Genomic DNA, 11623 nt, shown 5'->3' with positions numbered 1-11623 from the left:
CCTGTCCCGACGCGTGGTGGCGAGGCCGACGTGTGGGCCCCGCGGAATAAAGCGCGGCGCCGTGGAAGGGGGCAAACAGAGGAAAGGAGACTCCGGCGAGCGAAGTGCAGGTGAGGCCATGGCGGACAAGCCGAGCCGCGCGCTGGTCCTCTACGCCGCCGGCCACGCCACGGTGCTCACTCCCCCGGCGGGCTCCGCAGCCGCGGGGAGCCACCTCGACGCGTTCGCCTCCCGCGCCTCCTGCGGCCTTCTCACCCTCCGCTCCCCGCCGGCTTCCCATCCCACGACCGGTACTAATCCATCGCACTTCACCTCCCGTCATCTTTGCCACTGCTAGACGCGCAGTTCTTAATAGTTCCGTTCTGTGATACGCCTAGGCGCGGAGGATAATAGCAGCACGATTCTGGAGCTGGCGCAGTTGCTCGACGTTTATGATCATCTCTACCCCGGAAAGGTGAGATCTTGCTTTCCATTTGTGTTGGGATGGAGTGATTGTTCGGGAAAGTAAGTGCTGCATGTAATACTTCTTGAACTTGTTGCATTTTAGAATGCGGATAGTGGTCAAGAAGTTGCCCAAGTGGATCCACAGGAGCTAGTGGTTCCCAAGCTGTCTGAGAGGTGGGTACTACCTGCATGTATGTGCCCTGTGCTTTCCTAAATGCTAATTAGTTTAGTAAGACTACTAATCAGTTGTAGCTGCTCTGAAATTTCAGGTTTATGGGCCTGAGAGCTGCCTTGGTCACCAGTTGTCCCCGCGTCAGCTCCTTTGCGGCGAATCTTGGTTTCCAAGTTTTTCAGACCAATGATTTCGCCCCTCAATCTGCCTCATCCGGCGTTACTAAAGAGGTTGGATTAATCAACCGAGCATTTGATCTGCTTGGATTCTCGGATGGGAATGTGCAGGAAACATCTGAGTTCGATCTAGTTTTCATGCATGTTGCCATGGAGAACACAAGCAGCAAGTTAGGAAAATTAGGAATGAAGACAGATCTCAATCGGCTGGAGAAATTAGTTGGTGCAGTCATGGAATCTGCGCCTGTTGGTTCAGCTATTGCTTCACGTATTCATGTATCTGTCATTTTGAGCTATGGGTCTGCTTCTGGAAATAAGGATGAGTTTTCCCTATTAACCTCTTCGACCGAAGCAGATTCAGACTTGAATCTACTGCGCCCACGCCAGAGCTACACAATGAAAGCAGGACATACATTAGATGATGTCAGGTAGATGTTTTCCTTTACCTAGCTCACTTGCAAATGAATTTTTGCCGAAGTTTTGAAGTATATAATCTAGTTCCAGTGAAGTTTTCCTAGTTGTGCTTGTAGTATGTGTAAGTGAAACATAATATGTTCTTTATAAAATCAATATTTTTTCATATCTTTTCTTTATAAATGAATATGAATATCCAACCACTTAAGCCACCTAGAGCAATCTCTCGAGTCTAATTGACGAAAGTTCACTTCATTCTTTTGATTTTCCTAGAGCCCAAATAAGATTATCTGATTTTACATCAATCAATCCTGGAAATTAATGCTGTTATTACTTATTAAGATTTAAGAGGAATAGAAGTACATATATAGATCTTCTCACTATAATCTTATGAGGCTCACACAAATTTTTGTGCTGCTTGCTGTGCAGACTTCATCATCCAATTCTACTGGCACAGTGGCAGGAAGGAGTTACACGTGTTGATTTGGCTAAAGGGTTTTCTTTTGAGGAGTTTATAAAGGTGCGCTAGATCTATGCTACTTATTATGTATAGCTGAAACTTGCACTCAATGCTGCACAAGATATGGTTTTTCTATTCTTGTGATCTTGGCTCTTTGCTGTCTTAGATGTTCACAGTTTAACTTAAACATCAAAGTTCTCCTTTCTTATTTAGGTGCTGGACCAGCATTAGAAAGAATGTAGTGCTTGCTTGTATAGACTAATGTTACTGAACTGAAATTAGACACGCCGTATTCACACTGATTCCTTGAAGGGTAGACAAGCCCCTGTCATGATATACTCAGTTGGTCACACCGTCGATTCTGAATCCTTGTTTTCCAATATGATCGACTTGGTTGTACCTTGTAAAAGGTTTAGGGTTGTGGGTAGATAACTATTGTAGGATGATTGATGAATTCTCCTTTCTGAAGTGGGTTGTCACATTGTCTGTGCTACATCACAAGCTGCTGCACGAGAATTATCAAAACTGGTGATTTTGTTTTTTTTTCTGTTTAAAGGGGGACAAAAGCTGTGCAGTTTTGCAGTGTGTATTGTCAAAGGTTTCTGGGACGATTCTCTACTTTTCTTTCCTTGGCTTTTTAATATCAGATCAAACTGCGGTACTATAAAACCAAAATTCTGCTAATGTATTGAAATTCTACATGTTGCTAATTGCTGCAACGTAAAGTGAAAATCTGGCAACATTATATTTTAGACCAGAATGAACACATTACACATGTTGTCATATCTTTTTAAGTTATCTCTACAGAAACACCTAAGGGCAGAATGCAACCATCAGAAACATTTTGAATCACAGCAACATAGCAACACGATTTGCAAATTTCAGACTGGTTATGGTAATGGTTAAAAATTGAAGACAACTGTAGATTTTGCTTGAATATGGCGTGTTCGCACGTGCATACTTCATACCTATTTCTGTTTTATATTTGATTTTGATTTTTTTGTCCCTGGCATGCTTTATCAGTTGTCAGTCTTGGCTGCACTTAATGATGCGCCAAATATACATAAAACTGTTGTCATGCATCCTATATTTCCCTGATCATCCTTTTTCTGCGAATAATCTATGCATACAGTACATATTATGGTGTGACTGAACTTTTTTGTTCTTTGATCTGGATTTCCAGGAGTATAACTAACTAATAACTTTATTTTTGTGGTGTGATCAACAGCATGGTGGAAACCTTGCTATGCTTGCTGAGCGCTTTCTACATGAGGTGGCATTTAAGCTCTGGAAAGCACCCAAATATGGGGCTTGAGGGTGTCCAGCATTGGCTAGGCGTCGGATAAATAAACATCCAGATGCGTTTCCATTTTGGAAATGAAAATGACGAATAATGCAAGACATGTGAGTTTTCATATGAAGTGTACCATGGACCGGCCCCTAATTCGATAAACTGTTGGAGATTGTTACTGATCCAACCAATGGAAATCTGTAGCGAAACAATATGAGGTTTTCTTATGAATAGAGTTTCCCAGGGTCTTTGTGCAGTGATCCCCTGCCTATATATATAATCTAAACATGTCTAACATGGCCTGTTTTGATCTGCTGCACGCTGAGTCTTCGACTAACAACATACCGAGCACTGTAATATTGATGTTCATGCAGATAATGTGGTTGCTGCAGCATCCACGCAGTGGGAAATGACAATGTATTTAAGCAGCCCTCATGCTGGTTGCATTGATGTGTCACCATGCAGTGGTTTGTTAGCATTTGGGACCGGTGACAGGTAAAAGGCTTGCAGAAATGCCGGCGGTGGTGCGGCAACGAGCGTTTAGAGGTGGGGTGTCCATGAGACGGCGGCAAGCGCGAGCAACAAGGACAGGAGCAGGCAGCGCGTGTGCGAGGCGGTGGCGACTGCCAAGAGGTCATCATCGGGGCGCACTGATAGTTTTCTTTTTCTTTTTTGAAAATCGATAGTTTTCTTTTCTTTTTTTTTCTTTTTTCTTTTTTTTGAAGCACGCGCTGATAGTTTTCTTACTATAGGCTAAATCCACCTAGCAAAAGGTGACTCATCCGGGCTGACAGGTGGACTTAGACGCCATGTCAACAAAGCTAGCCCCAACGGGTCAGATCAGTAAAACCACCTGCCAATAACACCCAAATGTTTTTTACTGTACCCGGTTTCACAAAGTTTAGTATGCTATTACATTTCGCACATCGGGAGTCTCAACAAACACACTTCATCAAAGCCTAAACTCCCTTAACTTTCCACTTTCACTTGCAGTGGGTCTGAAGCTGCCTTCTGATCATCTCCAGCTTCGTCTCTCTCTTCCACCGGTGCATCTTGGGTACCTTCTTTCTGGGAAAGCGTCTCCTTCAATCTAGCTAGCTCTAAATCCTTAGCTTCTAACTGCTCTTGCAGGATCGACACCTGGAAAAAAATTGCGAGCTCAAAATCTCGTGACCAGAAAAGGCAACCAACCCATAGGCCATAGTACACAGTAGTAACATTGGTGACGCTTACCATTTCGTTTGATCTCTCCACGTCATTTGTTACACCATCCATGTGTTTATACAAAACTGACAACAAATGAAAAAGTCAGACCTATATATGTACTCCAAGGTCAGCCATAGAACAAGTTATTCTATGACAGTTTGAATTACCATAACGATCGTACTAACTTACAAGATTACTTATAACTCCTAAGTGATTTACTGTAAATATCATGACGACTAAAGTTTAATGTTAATACTATTCACTAGTATAAACTTAGTCAAACTTTATACTAGTTTGATAGGCACAACTCCCATAGTTGCATTCTTTTTGGGACGGAGGCAGTACCTCACAAAAAAAAAATTATGAAATTGAGATACGTTGGGGTACCAGATGCAATAGTTGTAATTCAGGGAGGTGGATGCCAATTACCAGACAAAATAATAAAATACTGCTATTAACCGCATCAACAATGCATCCTTATTTTGCATGACAAACTAGTAGTCATGGCAAACTAGTCTATAATGAATCCAATTCCCAAGCCCAACTAAAAGTCTATTTCAGTCGAATAAAACTATCACTGAAACTTCTTTCCCAGCAATGAGTTCAATGTTATCATGTATCTCATAAGTACCTCCAACATCGATGAAGCATTCAATCTAACCGTGTGCATAGTGCAATAAATGTTGAATAAGCAAAAAAAATCAAACATTTTAGACTGGAAAGTGTAGTGGACGATCTTGGTCAGGCACTAATCCCTGAGAAGCATTAAAAAATATTAAAGAAAGCAGCCCATATAGAGAGTATCACTAACCATCAAATTGATTCCTGAGCTCATTGTTCTGAGACTTCAGAACTGCAATTTTCATTCCAAGCTCATGGATCTGTAACAAAGATACATTGTTAGAAGTTCATCTCCTTTTACAGGGCATATTAGGATTTTAGGAAGTCAAAATTTATGCATTTTGACTAGCAATTAGCCGAACTATATGCATATTTAGTGTAGTAAAGTTTTATTGATATATTTGTATTTCACAGATCTTTTAACATAACATTAATTTTGTAGTAATTCTACATATAATGTCTTTTAAAGACTTCCCCAAACTCTAATGCATCCTATAAAATGGAAGAGGGAGTAATTCAGCAAAATAATAATAGATCTAACTTTCGTTATGAAGTGTTGTTTCAAAAGAAAATGACCAAGGACACCTTTTATGTTTCGATGATCATAAAAACAATCGGAAAGCATATCCAAATTTTTATGGTTGCAAAGTTAAGCAGGAGTAAGGAAAAAAAAGGCTTACTTTTCCTTCCGATGCCATCGCCCCAATCTCTTCATTTTCCTCTTGCAATGTTCTACATTTAGCCATTAGCATTTTTCCCAGTTTGCTGGATGGAGTAAAATTGACGGCAGCAACATTGTCCTGTAGCTCCTTTATTTTTCTCTCTTTCTCCTCCACAAGATTCTGGCACAAAAGAAGACTTAAGATTTGGAATGCATGGATAAATAAATAGTGAGTCTCAAGATATGGCGGTTATAGCTTTCATAGGCAACTAAGGGGGTGTTTGGTTGCCTTCCCAACGCAGCCTGGCTCGTGCCCGGCATGAAGGCCCATGCTGGCCAGGTTTCCTAGATGCAGTGGCTTGTTGTTTAGCTGTTGTATCCATGGAGCCAGGCCCGAGAAAGAAGCTGTTTGGTTTGCTCCTGGTTCTGCACTGCTCCTCTCTAGCTGGTGCAGGCAGCATGCACGCCAGTGCATGCAGCGAGCCTGGCCCAGGACAAACGAAGAGAAATCTCGTTCCTTGAGAGCCTGGCTGAGCGGCTGATTTTGCATCTCTGGAACCTGGCTCAAGTGCTGGTACAGCTAAACAACCAAGTGAAGGTTGCATCCCACGAGCCTGGGCAACCAAACACCCCCTAAATAAAACATAAGTTTTAAATTCTGATTGATCATATGCGTATTATTTCTGAGACCAATATTTGGCAAACAGTAAGAAGGTAGTGCAAAGGAAATCAGAAACCTTTGCTACGTTTCTTATAGGAAACAAACATCAAAGTGCTTTTAACTGAAAGAAATGCTGATCGGGACCCATTCATCACAAGCATCACCAAGCCAACCGAGCACCTGCTGCCTAGCCCTGTCATCCACAAGAGGACAAAGGAGCCTTGGTACCTTGGCATAGCAGGTGTGTGGCTGATGTTCGCCAGGGCCTGTGTCCTCTGATGCGTCACAGCTATGCCCTGGATCCTCCATGGATACATATCCAGTCTGTATTCTAAACTTTCAATATGTAGTACTTGATTGGGTACCCGTACTAGACATGTATGGGCCAAAGTGGATAAGGCCCAAATAAGTAAAATGGCCAAACAAAGGATTGAAGGAAACAAATACAGAAAACTGTTTTGCACGTTCTAAACATACATGTGTAAGATGATACAATAAAATAAGAACCGTCTGATTCAGGGAATGTAATAACTTACCTTCAAACGTGTAAATTCCTCGTGAATTGCTGGATCAAGCAATAATCTCCTTGTCTGTTAACCATACAGAAGGATGAACTAAATTAAGCTAACCAGAATATTAACACCAGTTAAACAAAATTAAGGCAATTACTGAAGAAACCGTCTATAGTAGAATTCAAGTAATATTTTAGATGGGACAATGGCATTCTTACCACTAGTTCAACTCTTGTAACTTTACCCCACTTTTCATCTTTGTGCCCCTCTTTTCCCAAACTGAAGATTTTGTTTACCTCATCCCATTAAGAACAGTTAATGTAGCATTTGGTTCCAGGGGTGAGACGATGTGTGGCAATCCCACTTTCGTGGGTTTTTGGTTTGGGGGACGGCTGGGACAGACATCTCCACCTAGGGAATATTCCCATGATATGCCACTAGCCCCCTAATCCAAAAAAAAAAACAAATCATCCCACCTAGGACAAGCGTGGACTAAGAGTAGTGGTGAGTGTGGGTGGGTTTTGTAGCCACGGGCATTGTAGGCATATTCTGGCAGGGTTGAACAGGATAAGGCCAGCCGAGGGCAAGTCCAGCAACACAGCGTGTGGGAGAAGAAGAGAAGAGAACAATGCTGACAGGTGGGGCCAACATGTCTGATGCCTCATCCTACTCTCCCTATCCCTCCAACCAAACATAAAATAGGCAACGACAGCAGATGAAGGAGCTCACCAAGCCCAAGCACATGCATGCTGCCACCAGTCCGCCCCCATGGCGAGCATGGGTATATAACTATGGATTCATCTGTGCAAGAGAGATTTGTTCTCGAGGGAGAGAACAGCATGTATAAAGGGAACTTTCGTCCTTTCCCATGTGTTTATATCGTTTTTTTTTCCTATTTTCTCTAATATGTTTCATCCAGCCAAAGTTAACAGACATCCAAAGCAGGGGCAAACAGTTTATTCATTTTCAAAACGCAAGACAAAATCACAAAGTTAGAAAAGATGGGCAAGAACACCAAAATCCCAAACTTTCATTTGGGTGTGGGGTGCTGAATTAGTCATTAATGATTAACTCCCAAAATATAAAAAAAGGGTCCATTTTGATACATGAACATTTCACATAAATAATAACATAAGTAGCTTTCACATAAATAATAACATAAGTAGCATTGTATTTACCTGCATTGACGGTGGCCTCAATTGTGTTTTTAAATCTCTAACTGCAGACTGTAAATTACCACACAAAAAAAAATGAACAATCAACATGAGAATGAGAAACCACAAAATGAACAAAACAACAGCAAGAATTACAAATATTTCCACCAAATAAGGAAAACGTTGACAATAAGTTTCCAGCTGGTTGGCATCGTGAACTGTATACTAGAGATTAAGAAATTATATGACAAAATATTCAACAGATTTAGCCATATTTTCATGCCCATCTCATAGCAAAATGAGGTTTCCAGAGGGTACCTTCAGTTCTGCAATCTCCTGCTCTCGTTTTGCAAATGTTACTATATAAGCTGCCTCCCTTTTCTTTGCTTTCTCCAGCTGAGTATGTAACAATAAAAATAAAATTGAAGCAAAGGAAGAACCATTTAAGTTTTTAACAGTCCCTCATATATTAAGACCAAAAAAAAAACCTGCTCCCTCAATGACTCCTCTGATGACTTCAAGTTGCTGAGGTAAGACACCACCGAAACAGGATCTACATTTGAGATAATTTAGTATATTTGGTGATCTGGTTAGGAAATACAAAATATTAATATGGAGTTGTATTCAATTCATGAACCTGGACTGGTACCAGAAGGTACAGCTGCAATGCTCTGAAATGCTGAATGCCACTTCTCGATTTCTGATTTTGCAGTTTCCAGTTCCACCTGTTACAATAGTTCAAATAATTTCAAATGGCAAAAAAAAATTTATCTAGGTAGAGCAGATAAACTGTTACAGCCTCTGGAATGAAGTGAAAGCAACAGTTGACCAACTAACTGCACAGAACTATATTAATCCACCAAAAACTTATATTTCTTTTTTTTCCTGCCTAAATCTTCAAAAAGAGCTTATCACTTCAGTAATGCAATTCTATTTATAGGTCAAGTTCTTCACCCAGCTTTTTAGTTGATAAATTTTATAATGCCAACATATCGGCAGCAATGCAGATCCAATTATATGGTAACCATGGATTCGAGAGCGAATACAATGGCATAAACTGCCCTCATCACCAATCAGGTTCTGCTGGCAGCGCCGCTGGCCGCAGGGGGATTTGATCATGGCCAGTTCATGAATACTGTGCACATGAAAGACCTTCACAATACTAGCCATGTGTGAGGTGTGTATCACTCAAAGCAGTGTCCTGCTTGGATATGTTTTAGGCTTGTGCCACCCAAACAAAGAACTCCCTAAAAACAGTAGAACAGACTAACTTACTTTAAATTGGTTTTTTTATAAAATACTTAGAAAAACTCGTTTTGCCAGAAGTGGTTTTTTATTTAGGAGATCCAGACAACCACTAAGTGAATGTTGATTTATAGTGAACAAGTTAACCAAATTTATAGAATAGTAAACTAGAACAAATAACATATTATACAACCAGATAAAGTAACAGTATTTTAATGCTCTAGAAATGAGAACATAAGAAAAGGTGAATGACATCAAACCTGGCAGGATGCAAGGCTCTGTTTACAGTCCTGTAAACTACAAAGAAGAACAATGTTAGTCCTATGTCCATTTATAACAATATAAACAAAGTTGTCAGCTAATAAGAAATTCATTTGCTGGAAAGGTCAAACATAAAATGTGATGTACCTTTCACGAAGAGACAGAATCACTCCTGTCGCAGCTCCTGGTGCACTTTCCTCAACCTTTACCTTTGCCTGCACCACAAATTTCAGTATTAATGCAGGGTGGATATCAAGCTAGCAAGTTCTGTTCAAAATCTAAATATTCTAACTAAGTATCATATTAACTATAATCTAGAAGCAACTTACAAATTGAAAAGTTGAGCTAAACCTAACCAATGTGTGGTTGACATATATTCCACATTGACTAATTTTAGTATTAGGAGATAAACGAGCACAATCAGAGCAATATTTCAAGCGAGCTTTTCAGCTTACAAAATGCATTTTTTTCAGTAATTATGTAGCAAATCTAATAAAGGGCTAAAAAGATGTGCAATTTCTTGGCATCACTTGGATGCCAGCATAACAAGGTTGCATGAGTTCAGCTTCAAACTCAAACCATTCCACCAAATATGCTTATCTTCCTCTTCCCTAGGTTAAAGCCATTCCACCACCAACTTAAATTCTCATGGCCACATCTACTGACAAGATAATAAACTTCAGATCCTACCAAATAGGCTTATGCTTTGCAAAAACATGATAAATGGTTGTCAGTTCATGGCATGTTTGTCGGTTCACGGCATGTTCCTAGCTAGTGGAAAGGAACTGAAGATTATGGAGTAGAGCCAATCTTGCTTGCCTTCAAATATAGTTAAACCAGAAAAGGCTAGGTAAGAAGAGCGCCTTTAGACAACAAGTGAGCGTGAATAGTAGCAGTCATTCTATCATTATATGATGCATTATCTAGAATCATACAAATAAATTTTACTATCAACTTTCCATTACAAAAGCACATGTGCACTTCATCAGAAATACAAAACCATATCAAGTGGTGGATGCAATTTATTGAACCAAATGCTCCTCTTATGCAATTTCCATTTAGCATCAATATAATGAGCAGTAATGCAAATATAATTTTACTTTTGACATCTAACTGCCAATTATCTGAGGTGAAACTAACTCTGCTAGGACTATTAGTGATAGCTTCAATGACTTCTTTTCTTTTGTTTTCAAACACATAGCCATGATATCCCTTTTTATAGTGTATAAGGACCAGACCCATCATCATTTTTCTCAGATCACAAGGAATAGTTGCTCACTTCAGCTCTAGTAGACAGTAGTTGGAAATTATTTTTTAACATGCCTCGACGTAGATGACGTTCCACTCTCACTATCAGCAACAAACTTTTTTCTTGCAAGGTAAACACTGAGGAACCCTCTAGTGAACTTGAAATCTTTCCATACCTCAGGTTTACGAGAATTTGACGGATTAGTAGATGAATTGGCCGCTGATCTTGCGCGTTTCTTTCCGGTTTGTTGCGCCCTTGCTTCAGCTGTCGACTCCGGCCGCTGCCCATCACCCTGCTGCGGCTGCTCACCACCCTGCTGCTCCTCGGCGTCAAGCTCTTGGATCTCTTCGTCTTCCTCCATACTCATAGGGCTCCACGGACTGGACATGGTGCCAGCAAAACACTGATCTGAATCTGCCATAGTGACAAAACAAAGGGGAAAAAAAGTTCAGACCAGATTAATGCGCAGGGAGATGTTGAGAGGGGCAGTGAGGACTGAGGAGCGACTGATGAGTCCCGTTGTTACCTTGGAGGACCGGGACTGGGTGTCCGGGAGGGCGCGACGGCTACGGGTGAGCGGCTGGGCGGCACGGGCGAGCGTGTGCAGGTTGGCGGCGCGGGCGAGCGTGTGCAGCTGGGCGGCGCGGGTGAGCGTGTGCTGGTGCGCACCTGCGCCCTGCGGTGACGAGATGGGAGGCCGGGACCAGGAGAGGGCGATGGCGACGGCGACGGCGACGGCGACGGGTGAGGAGCGAGCGGCGGCCGGCAGGGAACGAGTTCACCCCTAGCGGATCGTACGTCCGCGCGTCAGCTTGCAGTTCCCACCACCACCAGGCTCCACGAGCCACAGCCCACCATACGCTGATGGGCCTCGGCCCAACAAGAACGATTCCTGTTTCATCGTATCAGCACAAAAAGAAATGCTCAATAAAAAGGTCAATATAAAAACCGGCGTTGGTTTTTTTTTCTGCCCCCCTGCTGCTCTATTGGCGCGAGACATCATAATATGTACTTAGATTGAAGGAGACATCATGATGTTTTTTGCATCAAAAAACAGAATGTGCATATCCATGATAGAATAAAATAGGTGTGAGTG

At 41.5% G+C, this 11623-nt stretch overlaps 2 protein-coding genes across 4 annotated transcripts; one reads left to right on the top strand and one right to left on the bottom strand.

The window, feature by feature from the left end:
- On the top strand, positions 56 to 3252 carry LOC8057528. The gene is made up of 6 exons (XM_002453226.2): positions 56 to 290; positions 378 to 454; positions 548 to 618; positions 714 to 1220; positions 1636 to 1726; positions 2895 to 3252. Exons 1-6 carry the CDS (start codon positions 119 to 121, stop codon positions 2979 to 2981), a joined length of 1005 nt encoding a protein of 334 aa, XP_002453271.1. The 5' UTR covers positions 56 to 118; the 3' UTR covers positions 2982 to 3252.
- On the bottom strand, positions 3775 to 11328 carry LOC8057527 (FKBP12-interacting protein of 37 kDa). 3 transcript variants are annotated; one of them, XM_021459655.1, is made up of 13 exons: positions 11054 to 11328; positions 10703 to 10941; positions 9426 to 9493; positions 9278 to 9314; positions 8422 to 8497; positions 8261 to 8325; positions 8091 to 8168; positions 7797 to 7844; positions 6643 to 6696; positions 5465 to 5626; positions 4975 to 5044; positions 4191 to 4246; positions 3775 to 4097 (listed from the first exon to the last, which is right to left on the bottom strand). In XM_021459655.1, exons 2-13 carry the CDS (start codon positions 10913 to 10915, stop codon positions 3927 to 3929), a joined length of 1098 nt encoding a protein of 365 aa, XP_021315330.1. In that variant the 5' UTR covers positions 10916 to 10941; positions 11054 to 11328; the 3' UTR covers positions 3775 to 3926. The 3 variants fall into 3 exon arrangements, with proteins under 3 accessions (XP_021315330.1, XP_002451495.1, XP_021315329.1); XM_002451450.2 differs by having other exon boundaries at positions 8410 to 8497; positions 11054 to 11327; XM_021459654.1 differs by lacking the exon at positions 11054 to 11328 and having other exon boundaries at positions 8410 to 8497; positions 10703 to 10948.

Source organism: Sorghum bicolor, chromosome 4 (genome assembly GCF_000003195.3).
Source record: "Sorghum bicolor cultivar BTx623 chromosome 4, Sorghum_bicolor_NCBIv3, whole genome shotgun sequence".
NCBI classification, from domain to species: Eukaryota; Viridiplantae; Streptophyta; class Magnoliopsida; order Poales; family Poaceae; genus Sorghum; species Sorghum bicolor.
This window is presented reverse-complemented; position numbering and strand designations above follow the sequence as displayed.